This window comes from Akebia trifoliata, chromosome 2 (assembly GCF_017979445.1).
Source record: "Akebia trifoliata isolate Shusen 1 chromosome 2, ASM1797944v1, whole genome shotgun sequence".
In the NCBI taxonomy this organism is placed as follows: Eukaryota; Viridiplantae; Streptophyta; class Magnoliopsida; order Ranunculales; family Lardizabalaceae; genus Akebia; species Akebia trifoliata.
Window position 1 is genome coordinate 29115766 of NC_141376.1, and position 20879 is coordinate 29136644.

A 20879-nucleotide genomic window follows, 5' to 3' on the forward strand; every position below is an offset into this window, starting at 1 on the left:
TACCCATAAATGGTATTTTCCGTGGAAATAGTACTCTAGCATATTTCAATGATCTCCGACATGGAAGAAACAGCTCGAGACTGCTTAGATGTTCCAAGATATAAACATCCAACCATTATCTGATCAGTTTTTGGATGAAAACAACTAAAAACATTTTTGTACCTTAAAATTACCAAGTTGTTCTTACATAATTTAGGTTCCAAACCTAAACTGATAAGCAAACCAAAGTTCCTAAGTTTAGGTATTCTGGAAGAGGATGAGAGTTCAAAGATGTGCTTATTTTCAGACATAAAAGGGAAAAGGCTTACTGATCTAACATATTTCAGTTGGACACCATGCTTTCGGTTTCTTTCACGAAGCCGTCGCCAGTCCAATCTTTGTCGGACTGCAATCCTTGTTTGATAGCTTTCCTTTGTCGAATAGCTTCTTGTTGTCTCTGAACTAAATCGGTATGCGTTGTGAAATATGGAAGAGAAACCCTGAAAAAGGCCAAAACCACAATGTTAGAATCTGCAACCTGTTAACCATAAGATGATGCACGATGATGGAAGGAAGGTAATTTTAAAGAGATTACATTGCCACACCAATTTTTTTTACAACACACCAATCAATGAAATTATATATAATCATTTCAAAATACTTCAATTGGTACACACAAGAAATAGGCCAAACTTCTATTTCTCCCGTCATCACTCTCTCTAATAACCTGCCCCTTTACAGCTCGAAGAGCTATGCTCGCCTGAGTTGAAATCCAACTCAAAGAGCTTCTTCGGAAAGTGGGTGCCATAATTTAAAAATATAATGGTTATCGGCACTCTAAACTCCATAACTAATTTAATTGTTTGGTGCATTACAAAAAATAAAGTTGGTGTAGTAATATAAGCATTCAAAATTTATTGTACATAGTATTTTCAATAGAATGGTCATGGTCATCCCTTGAGTCAATCTTTTGTTTTGAAAATCTAACTTGTAGGTCCCATCTCATGGTGGGCCCTAGAGTACAGCTGACTATGCAGGAAGGTTGCACTCTTTCTAAGCCTCCCATACTGATGTACAAGTACCCATTTGCTTATAGTTGCGGAATTACAAAAGATTTAAGAGTCCGACTAGCCTTACTAACTTAGTAAGATTTCAACTCTTACTAAAGGTTGTTGACCTCACCTTGTGGCATTCAAAAACATGATCCAATCCCCCGCAGGGTTGTAGAGAACGAAATTCTATGAACTTTGAAAAAAAAAAATTCACCACTGAATTTTAATTTTAAATCTGGGATTTCTGTGGAAGTTCGGTACCGTCCATTTTCAAAACCTTGGATGAAGCCCAATTTTTTTTGGATCTAAGTTTTTCCAAGAAATCTAGAAGAGTGTGGTGTTGGATTGCCAATGTGGTAATCCATTTGAGCAAAACGACCCTTAGTAAAACTTGAAATATCACTAAGTTAGTAAGATTTTACTCTGGTAATGCATACCCTCTGAAATCTTCTATTGAAGAAAAATTGTGCTTTCTCATGAAATCCTTCAGGTCAGCGTTAAGTTTCTTCACAAGGCCATACCCGTGCATCATTACACCAGTGCAAACCTATATAAAATGAAAGCCCATGAAGCAATATAAGTTGCATAAGAGAAAAAAAAGAAAGATAACAAATAGATCAGCGAAGGTAGCATTGCAGATTTAAAAAAAAAGTTGAAATTACATAAAAATGCCTGCAATGGTGCTCATTAGCTGTTACAGTTAATCCAAGTTTCAAAAGGAATAACATGGGTGTCAAAACCAAAAGTAATTCCTCCAATGGATAAATATTAAGAACACAAATGTTGCCGCCTAAGAGTAAAAATATATGTTTGAAGTTTGTGAAGAACTTCATATACTAGGAAGTTAAGAGTCACCTATCAGTAGCTGGTGTGCATCTGAAAGTTAAAGGACAGAGTTTCCCTTGTAATAGACATGAAATTTCTGTCTGCTACCACCCAATACTTACAGAAAAAAAAAAAAAAAAAACTTCATTTGGTGTGACAAGAACATTAAAAGAAAGTCTTCTACATTCTTCTCTGCTAGTATTATTTATTGTGTTAGGAGAAGGAATTTAATGAACTAATAATTCATTTTTTGTAGGATCTTGCCCAAGAACCTAATTGCTCTATTTTCGTGTTGATGAAATCTTAACCATCTATTTTCATGTTGACGAAACTAATTTCTCTATTGGATCACGTCCAAGAACCTCAGAATCTGAAGATTCCATTGACGTGGAGCATCACATTTCTGCATTTTTTTTTTTTTTCCGTAAAAAGGTCAATTATTTTACCATACCACATATAACAAAATTTCAAGAATAAACAGATGCTCTTTTAAAAACCATAGAACAGAGAGAGTTGTAGGTAAATCAGATGAATTAAAGTATAAGTTTATTTAAGCTAGCAAACAAAAGATCCCAATCGTGTTCTAACCTGAACAGTATTTGCACCAAGGAGAATAAATTCCGCAGCGTCATCACCAGTCTCAACTCCTCCAATACCAGAAAGTGAATAATCCTTATCACCAAATTCCGATTTCATCATTTGTGCAATACTCATCACTTTTCCAAGTGCAATAGGGTGGACTGCCTTGCAAGAATAGCCTCCGGGAGTGGAGTACCTTAACACAAAGGAAAATAATCAGAAATTCTGGGAATTAAGACATGTCAGGGAATATTGTAACATTGATCACGGTAAGAATGGCTAACCCCTCAACACAAGGCTCTGGACGTAAAGTACTGAGATTGATTCCCATGACACTCATGATTGTGTTAATTGCAGAAACCCCCTCACATCCAGATCTCAAAGCCACCCTAGCTGGCTATATATAACAACAACAACAACAGAACAGGATATGATAGAGAGAATTGCAACCAAATAACAGTATAACATGACAGTGTTAAAAAAATTAGTGAAAGTATTTGTTCATATAGAAGTTCTTAGGCGAAGGACATGAAAAGATAAGGATCATATAATTGCAACACTCAGTATTCATGGAAAATCTAATAGAAACTACCAAAAAGATCAAGATTACACGATTTGATAAGTGATTTGGACAAGTTATGGAAAAATTAGAGGTAAAGTATGAGTTCATAATATCTATTGGAATATATTATGTTTAGTCTTATGTCTTTTTGTTATGTTTCTAGTTTTTCCCTGTAAGAGCATTTATGTCCATTCACTTTGATTATTATAAATACTCTGCCAAGTCCTCGTTGGGACTTGACAATTCTTCTTGGTATTAGAGACCTAGAGGACCCATCGACAGCTCCCCTTGGGCTTCTTTTTCTCTTTGGTTTTGGCCCCTTGAAGCATCACTGCCGTTGCCACCCTACTCCCTTCTTCTCCAAACGTTTCATTTGATCTTGGAACCAAACAAACCTAGCAGCAGGTTTGTTTGAGGGTTTCCCCTTCAGGGGTTTCTTCTTTTTTATTTCTTTTTGGCCCAAGGTGTCCTAGTCACATGCTGCGATAGGGCTGTTTTTGCGATAAGCCTGCACTGTAGGCTGTGTTCAATGTTGTTAGGCGACTATTGTGATAAGGGTTTGTTGCTGGGCTGCGACATGGATGTCATGCAACTGCTACAATAGGGTTGTTGGATGCTTGCTGGGCTGTGCGACATAGCTGCCCCCTCCCTTGATGTTTTTTCTCTTCTGTTAGATAGGGCTGGGCTGTGCGACTAGGCAGCCCCCCACCCTTGCTGTTTTCTGGGTTGTGCGACTAGGCTGCCCCCACCCTTGCTGTTTTCTGGTCTGTGCAACTAAGCTGGACTGTGCAACTAGGCTGCTGGCTATTTTTCTATGCTGTCTTGCAACACAGCTGTGTTGCTGGATTGATCTGCTGTGTTTTTTGCAAGTGTGCTGATTTTTTAGCCTCTTCGGTGATCATAGAAGACCTCCTTTCAAGCCAAAGCTTTGTCTTTTATGCCTCAGCTGTTTTTCTACTTGTGTTCTCCTCTTTGCACCCTAAGTGTGTTAATTTGACCATACATTCTTCCTACATTTGATTATTGGTCTTCCTACATTTGATTATCCATTTTCTATTGAGAATTATGACATCACATCAGTCTTGGTCATGGTTTGTGAGACTCTATTTGGGAAGTAGAGACAAATTTGGATGGCTTTTGGGTACGTTAATACTTGTCGTGGCCGAAGGGGCCGTAGTTGTGGTTGAGGGAGTAGTCTTATTTGCAATCATTATAGGAAGACCGGCCATGAGAAGGTCCGATGCTTTCCGCTCTATCCTCATTTGTTGAGATTTACTGCTACTCATTCGTTGGGATATTCATCTCCCTGTACTGCTACTGAAGATTCTTCACTTTTTCCCACCATTGTTTCTCCCAGCATTGTCGATTTACAACATCTTCAAACCTAGATTGCCACTATTGTTTGTGATCAGATCCGTCCTCATACTCGCTCATCTTCGATTGTGGCATCCATTACCACACCTCCAGGTATACCTTCTATATTTCATGTCACCCAGTCTGGTCCAGCTCCCTTGACATGGGTTATTGATTCTGGTGCCTCTAATCACATGACCGATGAGTCTAACCATTTTACTCCATCTATTTTTCCTGATACTCATAGGGAGATTCACCTTGTAGATGGATCTCTTACACCTATATATAGCAAGGGTACCATCCCTTTATCATCTGGTATTTCTCGACTCTATGCTTCATGTTTCCCACCTATCTCTTAATCTTTTGTTTGTGAGTAGAATTATCAAATCTTTAAATTGCTCACTGACCTTTTTTCCTACGCACTGTACTTTTTAAGACCTAACTTCAAGGAGGAATTTTGGTAAAGAGTATGAGAGGGATGAGTTGTACCTATTTGGATCTCCGCATACTGTTGCTTCGGCCTCTGTACTACCCTCCTCTGAGAGTCATACTTTTTCTTCTTAGTCTTTAGATCTGTGGCATGCTCACTTAGGACATACTAATTTTCAATACTTGTGTTCTTTATTTCCTGTTTTAAAAAATTCTTATAATGGGCATACGTTTCAATGTTCTATGTGTGAGCTTTCCAAACATACACGTACTTCATATATCCCTCGCATGCATCGGTTTAATACTATGTTTGATTTAGTCCATTCTAATGTATGGAGGGAAGATTGTGAGAGTAGACTTTTAAGACACTTAATTGAATACAAGACATGGCTTTAGTGGAAATGAATGGAGGAAGAAGATTCATTCAATTGACTCTAGAATTTTGGATATGGCTTTGAAATGATGATATTATTCTAGGATCTGCAACATTAGCGTGAAATAACTTCACTTTGGTGATTCCCCCATTCTCAACTCTTAATGCAATTTTGGTGACCCCCCCATTCTCAACCATTAAAAAGGGTAAAATAATCTTTATTAAAAGTAAAAAAACAATGCATTTTGTAAGATGGTGAAGTTTGGTCGGAGCAGCAAGATTAAGGTGGAACGAAAGGTTTTCGAGATAAAAAAGGTGTGGTGCCACAATAGTAGAGAAGTCGAAGTGAAGGAGAAAGGTAGAAGGTTTGCATTGGTTATCCAGTTGAAGGAGGAGGAAGCAATATGGGTATCCAATCAACTGGAGCTAGCGAGGAATACGTCGAAAACATTCAGGGCAAAGTTCTCCAAAGAAGGTAGAATCTTCATTATACAGGGCGGGCAAAACTTCTATGGCAGGTTCTTGAAACTCCAACAGTTCACGGATATAGTCAGAACAAAAGCAATCGTCTTCCCGAAAGGTCTAGGAGGCAATGGTTGGGGAGAAGTGAGCCTCTCTCTAAAGATGCTACTAAAACTTGATGAGAAAATGAAGGCATCGATGGTGGAGAATGGGTCAGTTAGATCGTGGGCCGAAGTTGTTCAGAGGCCTCATACTGCCGAGTTTAAGAAGTGTGCTCCAGGTGTGGAGATGGGACCCAGTTTTGAAGGCAAGCAAGGTCCTATCTGGGGGAAAGCCTTTGGTAAATGTTGATGGGCCTTCATTTGTAAGGCAAATTCTATGGAGGCTGATTGGGAGGGTTTCTTATCAAACATTAAACAAGCGGTAGCTCAGCCATCGAAGATTAAATTACTTTTTTGGGAGCTTTCTACTTATATCTTGATGCTGGGAGACAAATCCGAGTTTGCGAAAATTAACTCCAAGAGAAGGGTCATGGTGGGAGACACGTCTTTTGAATTACGTCAATGGTTTGTGGACTGCAATATTTTGAAGCCAGATTGGAAGAATGGGGGATCATGGGTTCGGATCAAGGGAATACCTTTCCATCTGTGGGGGAATCTTGCATTTAGGAGAATCGGCGCTCAACTGGGTGGGCTGCTGGAGGTGGAATCAAATACTTTTCGTCGCGCAAGGTTGGATAGTGCGCGGCAGAGAGTCGGTTACTCTCCATGGAAGTTGCCTTGAGGCCTCAATTTATGGGTTGATGGATTCAGGTACTTGTTAGGTATCGAGGTGGAAGACGCAGGAGTCAAGAGCTCAGAAGTTTCAAAGGAGGTGGAGAGGGTCACAGTTAATGGGGCTATCATGTCAGTCGATACAGGAACCCAAGTGGAGGAGGCCTGGGTTCAGTTGCCGGAAAGGATGGAGGAGGACTAGTTTCAGTCGGCAAACATGGTGAACCAAGAAGAGATACCTGCCAATATCTTTTCGGTTCGGTGTGTAGCAAACCCAGGGGGAGGTTGCGTGCGAAGGAAGCAACTGTATTCCTTGATAGCTAAGCTACCGTCTTGCAGTGGTACAGGTAGCAAGTGCTTTAAATGCTTGAAATCATGTCGTTCGGTGCAGGTTCAGACACGCATGACAGAGTTGATGATTAAAGCTACGAGGAATTTGAGGTATAAGAAATGGCTCCGTATGAGTGGAGCGTTGGAAAGCAAAGAGCCCAAGTTAATAAGGCTGGGGCATTTGACCTCAGGGGTCCATTATGTAGAGGGGCCCAAACATAATGACTTGTTTGATGTTAAGCTGGGCGACGAGACCCATTTTGCTGACGAAGGGCCTACTAATAGCGCGACCCAGTTTGAGGTTGATGGTGGGTTGGGCGATGTCGTCCCGCTGGGTAAGAGTCCAGTAGCCGAGGACCCAGGCCCGCCTAGGTTTGGCAAGCTCATGGATAGGTTTGGTTTGGGCCTAGTGGGTTTAACTAAGGAGGTTGGGCTAAAGATTAAGAAGGCCCGAATCATCTTAAGTCGGTATTTAGACCTTATAAGAAAGTCTAACAGTAGAAAAACCTCAATTGAAGTTCTGAAGCATGTTCCCTCTACATCAATGGAGACGGAGAAAGGCAAGACGATCGAGAGCTTACAGCACAGTGGTAAATCGACTGAGATCTGGATGGGGTCTAAAGCTGAAAAACGTTTATGTCCAACAAGGAAGGAGCAAGGAAAATTTGGGAAGGAGTCAAGTGAGATTGGGCATGTTGCAAAAGTCGACGAAACTTTGGGAAGGAAGGTTCAATGGGAAGTCTGCTCTGCTTCAGCAGTTAAAGAGGGTTTCCTGGAAGGGCACATGTTCAAAGATCGACATAGGGTGGCTAGTCCGACGTGTTCTTCCCTCCTCTTACTTTTAGTATGGGCATAGCAAAGGCAGAGTAGAGGATGGGAGATGGGGTTTAGGGATAGGGAGAGAGGGGCTTTTCCTTTTCAAGTTCTTGGCGGATACGGGAGACTCGTGGGTTCCAGGGATGTGCATTTCTCTGGCATAGTTGGGTGGCATTAACGGGACACTGCGAGTGACGAGTAGACTAATAATAAAAAAAAGAAACAAAATTGTAGCTGACCAGCAAGATACGAGGCAAGACAACCAATTTAGAGGGGATATAAGATTCTTAATGGCGGCTGGGGATAAAGGATACTTAACGGAGGCTGATAACGTTATGGATTATTCATGGTTTTAGCAAAGAAAATGGAGTTTCTCTGCAAATACTACAAAGCCAATCTCGTTAAATAGATTGGGGATGGGCAGTAAAGAATACCAAACTAACTTCAGGATTCTGACAAAACAGATATTAGCTAATATGCTGGAATCTGGTTTGAAAGTGGGAATGTCAGTCAGAAACGAAGGTAAAATGTCTCAACTATTGGTTAATGTGGCCCTAAAAACTAGTACGGGAGTTGAGTTTTGCATGCAAAAGGTGGTGGGGTAGTGGCCGCTTTCGGAGAGGGTCCCCTCAGATCATGGGGGTGTGGAGATGTCGCCTAGAGATCGTTTCCAGCATGAATTCTCAAGGTTAAAGATTTCGAGACAGTTTCTGGGTTGTAGTAATATGGTCAAGGAGAAGAATAAAAGACTGAAGAAGGAAATTATTCAATTGAAGAGATCTGTGGAGGATTTTACGTTAGCAGCTTCAAATGGGAAGAGGGCCGGAAGGCGCTTAGCTGGTTTAAATGTCGATTAGAATTCTCTCTTGGAATGTTAGGGGGTTGAACGCGGTTACGAAAAGAGCAGCTATCAAAGCCGTCCTTTATCAACAAAAGCCTCACATTGTGGCCTTGCAAGAATCCAAGTTAGATAAAGTGGATGGTAGTTTGATTCGGGAAATTTGGGGGATTCGGTCAATGGCGTGGTGCGTGCTTCCTATATGGGGGGCCTCGGGTGGTATCATTCTATTGTGGAATAGGAAGTCAGTGGTGGTGGAAGAGGAGCTTATCGAGGTATTTTCAGCCTCAATCTTATGCAGGTTGAACGCGGCTACGAAAGAGCAGCTATTAAAGCCATCCTTTATCAACAAAAGCCTCATATTGTGGCCTTGCAAGAATCCAAGTTAGATAAAGTGGACGGTAGTTTGATTCGGGAAATTTGGGGGATTCGGTCAGTGGGGTGGTGCGTGCTTCCTGCATGGGGAGCTTCGGGTGGTATCATTCTATTGTGGAATAGGAAGTCAATGGTGGTGGAAGAGGAGCTTATCGAGGCATTTTCAGCCTCAATCTTATGCACGTTGATCGAAAAGGATTTTACCTGGGTCTTTTTAGGGATTTACTGTCAGACGTTAGAGAGAGAGCGGAGGCATTTCTAGGCAGAGTTAGATGATATTAAGGGGCATTGGGATAAACCATGGGTGTTGGGGGGTGACTTTAATGTTATCCGATTTTCATTCGGAAAGAGGAGGGGATCGAGAATCAACCCAAAAATGCGTAGGTTCTCGGAATTTGTTGATCGAAATGAGTTGATTGATCTTGCGCTATGTGGGAGAAGATTCACTTGGTCAAACAATCAGGAGCATTCGAATCGTATTAGATTAGATCGGTTTCTCCTTTCGGTAGAGTGGGAAGAACAATTTGGAAGGATTATTCAGGAAAAGTGGCCGAATCCTGCATCTGATCATTCTCATATTCCTTTGGTGGCCGGAGCACCGAGGAATCGGCCTACGCCTTTTAGATTTAAAAACATGTGGTTAGAGCATCCAGGGTTTGGGGAGATGGTTCAAATCTGGTGGAATGAGTTATTGTTTGAAGGAAAGCCAGGGGCTGTGTTGAGGCTAAAACTGAAGGCTATCAAAGAAAAGTTGAAAATATGAAATAAGGAATCATTTAGGTCTGTGAAAGAAAGGAAAAACGCAATGTTAGAGAAGTTACAAGAGCTTGAGAGTAAAGAGGAAAGAGGTTTCCTAGGAGTTGAAGAGATATCTCGACGGGTGAACCTCAAAGTAGAATTCCAAAGACTCCACAATGGAGGAAATTTGTTGGAAACAAAAGTCGAGAGTCCGTTGGCTTAAGGAGGGAGATAAAAACACATCTTTTTTTCACCATATGGTGAATTTTATCAATCGGGTCAATTTCATTTCAAAACTCAAAATCGATGATACATGGAAAGTGGGTGAGGATGAAGTGTGTGAGGGGGTGGTACAGTTCTATCAAAATCTGTATACAGAGGAACATGTAGTCAGGCCCACGCTAGATTCTTTACATTTTGACAGCATCACTCTAGATCAAAGGAGCTGGCTTGAAAAACCGTTCAAGACAAAAGAAGTTTGGGGAGTGGTGAGTGGATTGGCCAGTGATAAGGCTCCAGGACCGGATGGTTTCTCTCTAGGCTTCTTCAAAGCTTGTTGGGGGACTGTGAGAAATGATCTGATGGCAACTATCAAGGACTTTTATAAGGAAGGTTTCTTAGATCTGGGTTCTAACTATACTTTCTTGGCTTTGATCCCTAGTGTCCAGTACAGAAGACATTACAGACCTTAGACCAATCAGTCTGGTGGGTTCAGATTATAAAATCATCTCTAAGGTCTTGGCATCTAGGTTCAAGACTGTGCTAAGTTCTATCATTGGCCCAACTCAAAGGGCTTTTGTATCAAGAAAACAAATTCTGGACGGGGTGCTTATAGCGAATGAATGCATTGACTCGCGTAGGAAAGCAAATACTCCGGGGCTTGTTTGCAAAGTTGATCCTGAGAAAGCTTACGACCAAGTGAATTGGAATCTGGTGAAGTACCTTTTGAGGAGGATGGGGTTTGGGGAATGGTGGGTTCGTTGGGTCATGAAATGCATCTCCACTGCTACATTTTCGATTTTGATCAATGGAGTTCCAACAGGCTACTTTAGAAGTTCTAAGGGCCTTCGACAAAGAGATCTGTTGTCGCCTTTCCTGTTTGTGATAGTTATGGAAGCCTTGGGAAGGAATGCTATCTATGACAGTGGTCGAGGGGGAGCTTACATGTTTTACTACTGGCGCGGGTGGTCACACGATCTCGCACCTTCAGTTTGCAGATGATACCTTATTCTTTTTGGAGTACTCGACGAGACAACTGGAAAGTTCGCAATCAATGCATTTTTGAAGGGAAAATCTCCATGTTGGAAGGCCTTGTTCTTTTGATTTTAGAGTTTATGTTTTCTTGGTGCAAACTTTATAAGGAGTTCAAGGGGATCTTCTTTGAAGATTTTGTTGTGCGATGAGATAGGGTGTGCTCTTTGTCGTGAGAGTATCTATTGGGTGTGCTGAGTTGTTTTATAGTGCTTTGCTTTCCTTGTCTCCTTTTTCCCTTTGTTTTGGGCGGGTCATCTCGTCCCCCCTTGTTTTTTTCTTAATAAATTTATCTTTAATGATAATAAAAAATGTATAGGGGCCTTTTCCTATTACTGCTTTTACTAGTTATCGGTATTAGGTTACATTTATTGATGACTATTCCCGTTGTACTTCGGTCTATTTGATATGATCTCGGTCTGAAGTGCTTCTTATTTTTAGTAACTTTCTTAAAATGATTCAAACCTAATACAACATCACTATTAAAGCCCTTCGGTCTAATAATGGAGGTGAATATATTTCTTATAGGATTTGCTCTTACCTTTATGAGCATGGTATGCTCCACCAATTGACCTCTCCCTACACTCCTAAACAGAATGGGATGGCAGAACACAAGAATCGCTATCTTATAAACATTGTTCGTTGCCTTCTTCGAGAGATGCATGTTCCTAAGTTATATAAGAACATGTCGGTCCTCACTATGACTTTTTTTATTAACTGTGTTCCGAGTCACATTTTAGGGGGACAGGTGCCTCTTCATGTTCTTTGCCCTGATAGCATCTCATTTCCAATTATACCTAGAGTTTTGGGATACACTTGCTTTGTTCAGGACCGTACCCCTCATTGCATGAAATTAGATGACAAAGTCATTCAATGTGTTTTCTTGGGCTACCCATCTATGTCAAAGGGGTATTGATATTATGATCTTGTTTCTCATTTTGTCATACATTCTATGGATGTCATTTTTTTTTTAAATGTTCCCTACTTTCTGATGCAGGACGGTGAGGGGAGATAAGAAAATAGAGGGATTTTAGGAAATTTGATTTAGGATTTTGGGTAAGGATTAAGGATTTGAGATTGAGTTTACGATTTGGGTTAGGATAGGATAAACACCAAAGGTAAAATGAAAACAATGATTGTAGATATGAGCACAATCCCAATGAAAATGGTTAAAGGTTTGTAAGGTAAGAAAATGATTAAGGGTCAAGGTTTGTAACTTTCAAGAATTAATAAAATCAAGAACAAGAACTAAAAAAAATCAAGAAAAACAAAAGAATAAAAATAAATAAAGATTAGAAGAAAAAAGAGAAGGGATAGAAAGATAAAACCTTGGAATCACACTAAGAATGGTGGAGACTCACTTCATTCCATCAAAGAAACTCATTATTTATTCATCAAAATCTTCATTTTTCATTATTAAAAAAAAAGAACTGATACAACCTTTATAAAGAAAATAAATCAAGAATCCTAGTCAAACTAAAATTCCAAATAAATAACCTTATTTTCGTAACTTTCTCTCTCCTAATTTTCAAACCCTAATAAACCTAAATAAAAGACAAATTAAAATTATTAAACTGCCGTTAAATATTATACTAAGACTATGAGCCAATAAAACATCAAAATAAGACAAAAAACATAAATTAAAGCCCTAAAACATAAATCTAAATAAGAACTAAAATCTAATCTTCAAGATTTAATGTCCCCATCACTTTCGTGCCACATCTTCTTTGCATGACTTTTCTTCTGCTCCTCCTATAGTGTTGCCTTCTCCGGTCTTCTCTCCATCTTCGCCAACGCTTCAGGTTTACTCTCGCCACCCTTACCTTTCTTCACCCTTGTAAACCTCCTCCTTGGACTCAGGTATAATCTCACCTACCCCTACTCTTATCCCTTCTGTTTCTGACTCTCACTTACCTATTACACTTCGAAAAAGTAAGTGGAGGTGTGTTACTAATCATCCTAGTGCCTAATTTGTTTCCTATCAGGGAATCTCTCCTTATCAGGCCCATTTTTCTGCCATTGCCTCTATTTGAGTTTCCCAATCTGTTTCAGAAGCTTTACGAAATCCTCAGGTGGACTGCTGAGATGGATGTTTTGCAGAAGAATCATCCCAGGAGCTTGTTCCCCTTCCCTTTGGAGAGCGGACTATTGGTAGTAAATGAGATTTCACAATCAAGTATCTCGCGAAAGACACTGTTGATCGATACAAGGCCCGCCTAAGGGATTTACGCAAACTCTAGGAAAGAATTTTGGTAATACATTTTCTCTTGTAGCTAAAATTTCTATTGTTCGCCTCTTAATCTCTTTAGCTACATGTTGCTCATGGCCTCTTCACTAACTCGATATGAAGAATGTCTTTTCTAAATGATGATCTGACTGAGGTTATCTATATGGACCCCTCTCATGGGTTTCGTCTTTAGGGGGAGTATTTTGGGAAGGTATGTCGTCTCCTCAAATCTCTGCATGGCCTGAAACAGTCTTCACGAGCCTGGTTTCAGTGTTTTTATGAGGTCATTTTATCTATGGATTTTTCTAGATGCCATTCAGATCAAATATGCTTTGTTCGTCGAGGTTTGGATGGTCGTTGTGTTATTGTTTTGGTTTATGTGGATGATATTATCCTCACTAGAGATGATGCCCGGTGGATTGACAGGGTAAAATTGATATTGGACCGTGCTTTGAGGTTAAGGACTTGGGTCCTCTTAAGTACTTCTTAGGGATAGAAGTAGCGCGCTCCGATCGTAGTATTTCGCTATCCTAGTGCAAATACACATTGGATCTTCTTTAGGACACCGGTATGTTTAGTGTCGTCTAGTTTCCTCTCCTATGAATAGAATCACCTTCTTCATGTCGAACCTTGTGAGCTATTATATGATCCCTCTTCTTATCAGAGACTCGTAAGCCACTTGATTTATCTAACAAAAACTAGACCAGATTTGACTTTTGTGGTTAGTATGGTCAGTCAATTCATGCATGCTCCGTGTACTTCTCACCTAGATGTTGTTCATCGTATTCTTCGTTATTTGAAGTCGCGTCCAGGTCTTGGCCTTTTTTATTCATCCACTGCTCAACCTCATTTGTCTTGCTTCACTGATGCTAATTATATTTGTTCTATTACGGATAGGAGATTTACCTCTGATTTTTGTACTTTTCATGGTAATAATCTGATCTCGTGGAAAAGTAAGAAATAAAGTGTGATATCTCTTTCTTCTGCTGAAGCTAAGTATCTAGCTATGGCCCTTGGCACATGTAAGCTTATTTGACTTCGATTTTTGCTGACAGAGCTAGGATTTCCCATTTCTGATTCCACCACACTGTTTTGCGACAACAAGTCTGGTATTATATTGATGCTCACTTTCTCAAGGAAAAGTTTGATCTGGTACTCTTCAGATAGTATTTGTATCTTCTTCAGATCAGCTTGCCGACATGCTTACGAAGTATGTTGGTCTTTCTGTTACCAATTCTCATCTTGTCAAGCTAGACTTAGTTGATATATTTGCACCAACTTGAGGGGGAGTATTAGAATATATTATATTTAGTTTTATGTCTTTTTGTTATGTTTCTAGTTTTTTCCCATAAGGGCATTTATGTCCATTCACTCTAATTATTATAAATACTCTGCCAAGCCCTCATTTGGGACTTGACAATTCTTCTATATCATCTTCATCAAAAGTTTTATTCTACAAGTTATATAAAATAACTATGCCCGAGATCTATTCATGTGTCACTAATAGTGTACCAAGGCATGACACAAGCATCATAGGGTTGTATACTTGCCAACAAATCAACCACAGTCTAACCCAAGATGGGTCCACCAACCTATGCAGTTGGCTAGGCCTTCCTGTTACATAGATCAGGGTTAGAACTATTGTGCACTGCGTCGACCCTTGACCATGTTCCTATCTTTTGAACCAATCCATAGGTCACATCCTTATCCCTCTACACTGCCTATGAAGAGGTAGACTCCAAAACAGAAACTACTCCACCCTAAGATTATTGTAGACTCTAGAAGCAATTACCTTCATTGGGAAGATTTCCAAACCCTTAGCCAGACCGATTTCCTAAATTAGATTGGTAGTTCTAGGGTCAAAGATAATTATATCCCAACCATACATGAGATAGGGGATGCTTGATACTTCCAAAGACCCAGAAGTCTAAGATGGTTTGTGTAAAACATATATTCGTTATAGAAATCAAGGAAAATCCTAACAAGTCTCTGCTAGATATGTTAGAAGATTTGAAGCGGTAAATCAGTTATCTAAAATAGAAAAAGACTTACAAAGTCTCACAACCATTCCCAATATAGAAAGAACCCTAAGATAAATGCAATGGAGCTAGAATCCTAATTAAAGGAGGAACTTTCTAAAATGTTAAAGACCAAGGAAAGTCTATAACTAAGAGAGGGATTAGGATAGTTGATTAATGCAATCCAAGATCCTCAATCTTCTCATATCAAAGACCATACCAAAATTATTGAGTCATCAAGCCATCCACCCGGAAATGAAGCATGATCATCATTTTCAATGTTGTTCGATCTTGGTATTGAAGAATATGAAGTTAAAAGGGAAGGAAATCTATTGCTTGTAACGCACCTTTATGCTTTTGTAACGCGTTACCTCATGTAATCATATTATATCAACAAAGTTGCCTTCGGGCTTTGCCTTGTGTTGCCTTGTTTACTTGTTTGCTAGCTACGTTTGTGGTCTACGATCATTTTTACAGGCTTGCTTGTGGATTAGCACCCCTTGCGCCGCACGACCTCACTTCAAAAGAATACGGCCGTGACACGTTGGCACGGGCGAACACTAGTATATACATAGAATTTGAATTGAGAATTCTCTCTTGTGCAATCACCTTGTGTGTGAAGCATTTTCGAAGTAAAGTGATTTCTCCAGAGAACTTTAAGGGTATGTTTGATTGCATGGAAAGTCACTTTCCATGGAATTTGAAATCCATGGAAAATTAGTTGTGGAAAATAGGTAGGGTTGGAAAATCAAATTCCATTGTTTGATTTCACTTGGATAAAATCATGGAAAAAATATGAGAAAAAAGAAGAGGAGAATGAGGAAGAAGATGAGAGGAGGGGGAGAGGAAGAAGAAGATGGCGAGGAAGAGGGAGGGTGATGGATGTGGCGACGGTGGCTGCGGCGACGGCGGCGACGGCGGTGGCGGCTACGTCGACGGTGGAGGCAGCGACGGCGACAGTGAAGGCGGCGACGATGGCGGCGATGGAGGTAAGTGAGGAAGATGGGGGGGAGAACGTGGTGGTGGTGGTGGCGGAGGAGGTGAGGGATGGAGAAGGAGAAGAAGAAAAAGAAGAAGAGAGAGAAGGTGGTCGGAGACGGAGCCGACGGGGACGGCGATGGTGACGACGGCGAGGTAAGTGTAATGGTGGTGGTGGTGGTGGTGGTAGTGGTAATGATGGTGGTAGGGAAGAATTGAGGATGGAAAATATGTGTGGATTTCATTTTCCCACCCATATGGGTGGGAAAGTGAAATCCATGATTTAGTGGACTTTTTGAATGGGGTGGAAAATGAATTTCCATTTCCATGTGCAATCAAACACTTGAAAAATGTCATTTTCCATGGAAATTGATTTTCCACCCTATTTTCCATGTGCAATCAAACATACCCTAAGTGATTTCCTTCATGGTTGTTGAGTGATTCCAACCTACCTGTTCGAGTGATTCCCAGGACATCTATCCAATTTGTATGAATCTCATGTACATATTCAAGCTAGTTCTTTCCTTCGACTATCCCATCATCCTCTATCAATTTTGATCAATTTTGTTTTTTTCTTCTTTCTCTCTGACATTTTATACCATAAAAATCAGAAAATACCAAATGTTTTACCCATTTTCAGCCAATTCCTTCTCCAAATTTCAACAAAAATCAAAGTCCCTAAACAGTCTAAATGTTTCGTCAAAACTGCAGCTCGAAAACCCTTCATCATGCATGATTGATTCATTCAATTTCACCGAAGAAAGACTGTTACATTGTCTGCTGACTTGATTTGGAGTGTCTTTGCCCCCTCAGGTTATGGAGTTTGAAAGATTAAGAATATCAAGATGTGATCAATTTGTGGAACATATCTCATTGTGTGGATTCCCCTCCCCCCCCCCCCCCCCCCCTCCAAAAAAAAAAACCGTTGCCTAGTATGAGATTTGCAAGATTGTTCTATCAGTCTTGCTAAACTCAAATCCATGACGTGGTACACATATCAACCAATAACTAGCTGTCCACCATGGGTGAAGGCATCATTTGATCCAAAGGGTGCATTTAGTATGCAGTCCAAATTGTTTCTTTTTCCAAAGAATTTGGGTAGAGGGTGTTTGGAGAGTTTGATTGGAAAAAGATCGGAAAATGATTTTTAAAAGGGGAAAACCTTATGGGGTGTTCAACTGGCAAAACTAATTTCTTTGAGAGAGGACGAGGAGGTGACATATATCTGTAACTGTGCCTAGGAAATGGATGCCTGCATTGTACGCACAACATCACTTGCATGGTTGTAGTGTGGTGCTCTAATTGTTCTCTTGACCCTTCAACATCTTTAGTAGAATGTTTGTGCCTTGCAGTCCCCCTCTACCCACATAGGTCATATCCATAGATAAGTCGCCAAAATGTGAAAGGTATGGATAAGGCTTTGTGAGTAGGTCAACTAAGTCAGTTGTAAACATGATTCAAAATTTCTTGTTGTTTCAGAATGATTTGCCAGCATTTGAGGGTTACATTTATAACTTTACCAACAGCAATGATGTCTAGAAAAAAAATACAATTCAAGTTCAAGAAATGATATTTTTGACGTCGTCAAAATTTTACCTTTATACATAAAAACATCAAAACAAGATCTACAAAAGCAAGTCACAGAGAGATAGAGGAATAGTAAGCCAACCTGTGTAATGTCCGTGATGTTTGGTGTCATCTTTGCCCACACAGGAACGGTGGCTTTTGCATTTACCCATCCACATACCTCCTCCAATAATGCACAGTCTTGCCCAACTGCGGCACCCATTTTACGCTCTGGCATGCCATGAGGACACGAGAAATTGACTTCAATGGCGTCCTTAACAATAATAACAAAATCATAATGAAATGTTAGCTTTTGATGAAAGGAAAGGGAGCTTCATTCATCGAAAATCTTAGATAATTATAGTATCATAAGAAATGTGAAATCTTACCACTCCAGTTTCCTCAACTCGCTCAATAAGTTCCCCCCAAGCACCTTCGTCATATTCCTCCATAATTGAAGCAATAAGTATCCGATCTGGATACTCCTTTTTTAACTGTTTGAACTCTTTCAACATAGTTTCAAGAGGTCGGTCACTGATGAGCTCGATATTTTCCCATCCAATAATTTGTCCTTTGGCTGAGCCATTAGCTCCTGCTCGAAGCCGAGCATATCGAGGGGTTACATTTATAACTTTACCAGCATCCAATGATACCTGACCCCAAAAAAAAAAAAAAATTTACAGTTCAAGCTCACAACCTTATGATTAGAGAAGAAAGATTGATCACAAGAAGAAAAATTATATTTTTTGGCATGCAAAGTAACAAAATTATGTTTCGGCAATTATTTGGCAGTGGCTCAATTCGGTTAATTCGTATAAATTCAGGGAAATTTTGAAAAAAAAAAAAAATGGAAAATTTTCAAGAATATAGAAATGATGCTTTTAGGTTTCCTACCAAAATCCATTATCTTCAACCTCCCTAAAAATCCTATCTTGTTCTTGAGATTTGAATAATGAAAATAAAATTTTGAGGGTGTATGGAAAAAATGTTATCATGTTTCAATATTAATCAGTAAATCGCCGATTAATTCATCAATTTAATTGGTTCATCCCTTCTTTCGGAGAATTTAACGCGGGGGGGGGGGGGGGGGGGGGGGGGGGGGTGGGGGTGGCAGGGGTGTTAATTCAGAGAATTTTGTGACTATGCTGGCATATGAAAAGGTTTAAAAATATCTACTTCTTTGCAAGGGAATGGTGATCAAGCATGCAAAGTTCATATATTATTAAAAAGTAAGTCAAAAGATGAAACAGTTTGCATCTCAAATTAAAAAGTTCCATCCCTTTAACTATTTATTAATTTGTTTAAGAAAAGGCAAGAACAAAAGATTATAAAAAGCTCAAAATTCGACTTTTGGAATTATCAATCCAAAAACATGAAGAGATAAATCGATAAAAGACCGATTCCACCATAGGAATGGTGATGAAACATGTAACAGACTTTGGGATTTATTAATCCAAAAGCACGAAGAGATCAATCCAACACTACTCAACCACATTACTTAAAAGTACGATTCCACAATGTCCGAACAGATTTTTTTTTTTAAACTATCTTAGATCAAAAGAACAGAGGAACTAAAATCAAACACTTTTTTAACTAATCAATCGAAATCATCCAACAGATCAAGATAATAAATCTAATCAATAATAGTAAATTCAGATCACATTTCTGGCTCAAACTATCAAGAAACACAATCAGATAATCTTAAAATGAAAAAACTTACAGTTTTGGCGATCACGCCACCCCAACCTTCTTCAAAAGCCCTCTTCATCACAGTGTAATTAGTGCCAGGAGGTCCAGAACCAATAACAAAAGGATTTGGCATCTTCAATCCATTAACAGTAACACTAAGATCTGGTTCTGCTTTCGTCTCAGAAGCATGAACCCTAAGTCCAACCCTACTTATGTTGTTCTTGCTGAAATTCGATCCACGAAGCTTTGAAATTGGAAACAGAGAAGAGTTTCCTCCATTGAACTGAATTGAACTTAGAGACTCCATTAAAGATCTAGGGTTTCAGATTGATGAAGAATATCAGAATTGAAGTTGAATCTCTGTTGGTGCAGAAAGAGAGATGATTTGGAGGATAGATTCGACAGTTGTCTTCGTTTGATAATCAGTTATTAATAAATAATTAATAATTTATGTTAGAGATCGGAAGATAAGCATGGAATTTAGCGAAAATTGAAAAAATCTCTAAAAACCTATTCTTCGGCGAATTTTCTTCTTTTAAATGTTCAATCTTTTTAGGCTGGCGTGGGAATTGAAATGCTGACTGACTGACTTTTGGAAAAAATAACAAAGTGATGACGTGGGAATTAGAACCGATGAACTAAATGGAGAGCTAGATTTTGATAGAGATGTCGCTATCAAATTTTTTACTCTACAACCTTGAAGCAATGGATCATATGTTTGGATGCCACAAGGTGAGCCCAGCAAGGGCGAAGTCAGGATTTTGCTCATTTGGGGTAATCAAGAGTAGAAAAAATTTTGTGATGGACAATTAAGACTGAAAAAAATAGTTGTGGAAGCAACTAAGAGTGAAAAAAAAAATTTGTAGGAACAATAATGACAGATGTCTTTATTCGACGCTAAAATCTGTTTCAATAGCACATTAATCCATAGAATTTGAAAACTCTTGTGGGGGCAAGTGCCGCCACTCTAAATCCGTGTTTGAAGCCTAGGACCCTTAGTGAGGGTAAAATCCTTACTAACTTAGTAAGGCTAGTTGGACTCTATATGAAATCTTAGTTATAAATCTCAACTCATTGGATTGAGTCGACAAGAGTTGTAAACTCATGAGTCAAATTAATGTAATTAATGACCTAAACGACTCTTTTCATCAAATACCCTTGATTTTTCTCCCCAAAATCAGTCATTTTTGAACTAAAGTTCTCAATCAATCTTCATGCCTCATGGACAATACAGTATTTTTGGAGAAGTAGAAGACGATGAATGGTTAGGGAGAGTTTTTCTTGAATAGGTTGAAACAGATGAATTGAAGTTCAAGCGGAAGACTAGACTTCAAAGATTTTGTAAAGAGGTTTAGGCTAATGAATTGGAAATGAGGTTGAAAAATGTTTAAGAATTTGAAGATGATGGATTTTTTAATTGAAAAGTCAAACGTTTGCTTCAATAGGTTGAAGTCAATCGATTAAATATGAGGTTAGGTTAAAGAGTTGAAGATGGATTTTTTAGAGAAAAATCAAGAATTTGTCTGAATTTTCGAATTGACACTTTCATAATTTTGAGTTGACTCAATGAGTTGGTTCCAACGAGTTTTGTAATTTGTCACCTCCAAATCCATTTTGTGGAATTTAATTCAATGAATTAAATTTGGATATTTAACTTTAGAATGCA

General features: G+C 39.3%; 1 protein-coding gene across 1 annotated transcript; it reads right to left on the reverse strand.

Moving 5' to 3' along the window:
- Positions 1-127: 127 nt before the first annotated feature.
- Positions 128-19789, reverse strand: PYD1 (pyrimidine 1). Its single transcript, XM_086432251.1, has 7 exons — positions 19245-19789; positions 17914-18177; positions 17628-17798; positions 2720-2832; positions 2445-2631; positions 1469-1578; positions 128-479 (listed from the first exon to the last, which is right to left on the reverse strand). Exons 1-7 carry the CDS (start codon positions 19518-19520, stop codon positions 323-325), a joined length of 1278 nt encoding a protein of 425 aa, XP_086288377.1. The 5' UTR covers positions 19521-19789; the 3' UTR covers positions 128-322.
- Between the last annotated feature and the right edge of the window lie 1090 nt (positions 19790-20879).

Bases quoted from the DNA above. Each gene is read 5' to 3' on its own strand.
- PYD1 (XM_086432251.1), bottom strand. From the start codon at position 19,520: ATGGAGTCTCTAAGTTCAATTCAGTTCAATGGAGGAAACTCTTCTCTG. The intron at 2,833-17,627 runs GTTGGCTTACTA...TGTTATATATAG, and splicing joins ACATCACGGACATTACACAG to CCAGCTAGGGTGGCTTTGAG. The intron at 1,579-2,444 runs GTTAGAACACGA...CATTTTATATAG, and splicing joins TTGGTGCAAATACTGTTCAG to GTTTGCACTGGTGTAATGAT.